The 3,288-nt window shown below is 34.5% G+C and overlaps 1 protein-coding gene across 2 annotated transcripts in view; it reads left to right on the plus strand.

Moving 5' to 3' along the window:
* The window catches only part of LOC106461775 (synaptotagmin-1-like), a 15,255-nt gene extending 12,864 nt beyond the window's left edge, over positions 1-2,391 (plus strand). For both annotated transcript variants that reach the window (XM_022388823.1, XM_022388822.1), the window contains 3 exons: positions 568-915; positions 1,215-1,329; positions 1,815-2,391. In XM_022388823.1, coding sequence (XP_022244531.1) covers positions 568-915; positions 1,215-1,329; positions 1,815-2,152 — 801 coding nt within the window. In that variant the 3' untranslated portion in view covers positions 2,153-2,391. The remainder of the gene's footprint in view (positions 1-567; positions 916-1,214; positions 1,330-1,814) is intronic.
* Positions 2,392-3,288: the final 897 nt, after the last annotated feature.

The raw sequence follows: 3,288 nt of genomic DNA on the forward strand, positions 1-3,288 counted from the left end.
ATAATTATTAGTTATTTTTTTTTGGGGGGGGATCTGATTCGTACGGGGACCTTGATGCTGGAAACTTGTATTTCTCGAAAGGTAAATGCAGTAGTATGTGGTCTGGTATTGAATTGAACTTGAGCTTTACAGCATGTTCAGTAAAATCGTAAACTACTACTTTTGCTGTCAAATTCTTCAAATCTTCTTGGGGGGGGGGGGCAATTGCCACTTCTGTACCCGCAAGTTTAGTTCCCGTATGTGTGTACATTTTTTGTAACCCTTAAAATTTCCTTAATTTTAAGAATCATAGGTTTGAGATAGATTAACATTATGTTTGGGCACTATTTTAAAACAACAGGCTGAATACAAAAAAAAGCAAATATAATTTATATCGTGTCTTGAAAGCAACAATAGTAGGGTAAAAATAACTTTCAGTCTCAAATATCAAAGCTTCGGTTTAAAGTTAATGTTATAGATAGCAGAACACGTTTTGCTAACATGTAATTTATTGGACTCGTACGTTACATTTTCAATGACACTATTGGTGTAATATTAATGCAATAAACGGTATTTTTACATTTTCAGGAAGCTCAAGATTTACCATCTCGTATTTATGGTGGGATCATTGATCCTTATTTGTTAGTTCAGATTATCAAAGACAGAGGTCACAAGCGTCGCATTAAGGGTCGCTCTGTTCCATATTATGAATTCCGGAGTAGTACAAAGAGAAAAAGTCAACATCCTCTATTCCGAGAGACAGTGATAGTGAATATGCTGAGCTCACAACTGAAAGACTACGTTCTAAGAATTGCTGTGGTTGATGAAGAGAAGATTGTGAACGACACAATTCTTGGAGAGATCTCAATTCCCTTACGGGAGTTCCATCTGGAGGAAAATCATGTGCACGTATTAGACCTACTGGAGCCAAAACAAGTAACTTTACATAATTATACTCACTGTAAATAAAAAATAATTACTTTTAAAGTTAGAAATCTTCGCCTCATACTGTTGTAGAAATGTTACGTGTAAAATAACTCAATAATTTAAGAGTGTAAAAGCACATGCATTAATTAAGAGCTAATGAAGGATTAACTATAGGTAACACACTACTTTTGGTTATGCAGACCATGAACGATGAAGAAATGATCTGAGGATGAGAGATTTATAATCCCTGTATTCTCAAACTCAGTATGCAACTAAAAAAACTTTCTTTTTTGTTTTGTTTTTTACAGGACAATGGAGATATTCTGTTTGGCTTAAGCTACCTACCAACTGCAGAACGTCTGACATTTACTGTTGTAAAAGGCAATAATTTTCGTGTTGTGACTGATGATGTGGACACGTTTGGTAAGTAAAAGGTTAAAAAAGGAGGACTTTGCATAAATAATCAATATGACTGAAACTTGTTGGAATAACACACTTCCTAACTTTGGACACCATTATGAATTAACAAAAATCAGGTACTGTAATGAATAACTTCCATTAGGAAATCATCGTGACAACATCTTATTTATAATTGGATTGAAAAACAGACATCTTAAGACGTAGTGAGTACAAACATGATAGTTTCTAATACACTGAGATACTCCCCATTGCATTTAACATAGAATATTTGTATAGGATTAAGTTTGATTATAAAAGACACTTAACGACAAGATTATCTACTTAAAGAGGTATTTCATAAATATCACCGTCCCCGAAAAAAATCCAAAATGATGCTGTTAATATAAACCTTTTTTATTCAACACATTGCAGCCTTGGTTCTTCAGTAATTTTATTATATAGAGTTATAAAGGCTTATGCATTTTAAGTATGCAAGTTGGTTTCCTTAGCTCCTTACGTTCGAGTACTTTTGTTTCACAACGGAAAGATGCTAAAGAAAAGGAAGACGTCTAGTCGCCTAGGAACCGAGTGTCCATCGTATAATGAATCTCTCACTTTTGATGTTCCGCTCTTGGAGATGGAGAACGTCATGTTCATTGTAGCCGTAAGCCACCGAGACACGACCTTGAATTATAAGCATTCTACCAGTCCCAAGCCGGTCAAACGTGACAAGCACGTGGGTAAAGTTGTGATCGGCCCTCATGCACGTGGAAGTGCTTTTCATCATTGGTTGGCAATGAAGAAGTCGCCTAGGAAGCAAGTAACCCAGTGGCATACCATTCATTAAAAGAAAAAATAAACTGCTGAAAACAACTTGTTTTATAAGATATTCATCACGTTTGGATAAAAGTGTGCATACAAGAACTGAACATTTCATTTTTTTTTAACAATGGTGTGCTGATAAATAATATATATATATTCTGCCTCGGGAAAAGTTTTACGTAATTCGTACAAAGGTTCCTGAACTGTATTTCGTTTAAGTTTTTCACAATGTTTATCACTTTAGAATTGAAAGTAGAGCTTTAATTTTTATAGTAATACGAGTATTCGATTGAATGGAATAATAATATTGATTTTTAGATGTTTTCTATTGCTGAGGGCTGACTGGTTTTCCTCATGTTACAACAAATTTTATATTCTTATTATAACAGTGGTTTTATATTGGTTTAACAAATTTATCGCTATTTTTAAACTAATTTCAACTGACATTTCAACAAAAGCTAAGCGTTCTACTGTGTTTGAAATCAGATGCTGAAGAAACAACGAAAACCATTAAGGCCTAATACTTAAGTTAAATATCACGCTTGACAACAATTTGTTGTCCTATAGTCGAATTAATCACTTCATTTTTACATGTTTCTTAAGTGAAACTTATATATATATCTATAATGTATATAAACAGCCTTTCAGATTTTTAGCTATTGTAGGCTTAGCCTAGTTAATGAATTCTGATAAGACACCCATGACAGTCAGGAGGAAAGTGTGTTTTCTGATTCTGAGGCCATTTGTGACATGTGACAGATCAGAGGTAGATCTGAGTTCTTATACTGACCAAAGGCCATTTGTGACTTATGAAAGACAAATAGGTAGACCTGTCTGATACTGAGATCATCTGTGACTTGTGACAGGCCGCAGGTAGATCTAAGTTCTGATTCTGAACTAAAGGTAATCTGTGACTTATGACACACGAGTCTGGAACGATATTTTTACACGCTTGTGGCTAGAAATCCGTATGGACTTGGTGATGAATGGACATACATCTAACCCAGTAACTTACATCTGTTAAACACTGTTATCCTTAGCATTGTTTAGATATAGTAGAATGAGGGCTCCTAACGCTTAGCTTCACAGAAACATTGGTCTTCAAAGCACTGCACGTCTATAAAATTGGTTTATCTTACAGAAAAATCTTATTTATTTGTT

The sequence above is a fragment of the Limulus polyphemus genome, unplaced genomic scaffold, assembly GCF_000517525.1.
Source record: "Limulus polyphemus unplaced genomic scaffold, Limulus_polyphemus-2.1.2 Scaffold1028, whole genome shotgun sequence".
Taxonomy (NCBI): Eukaryota; Metazoa; Arthropoda; class Merostomata; order Xiphosura; family Limulidae; genus Limulus; species Limulus polyphemus.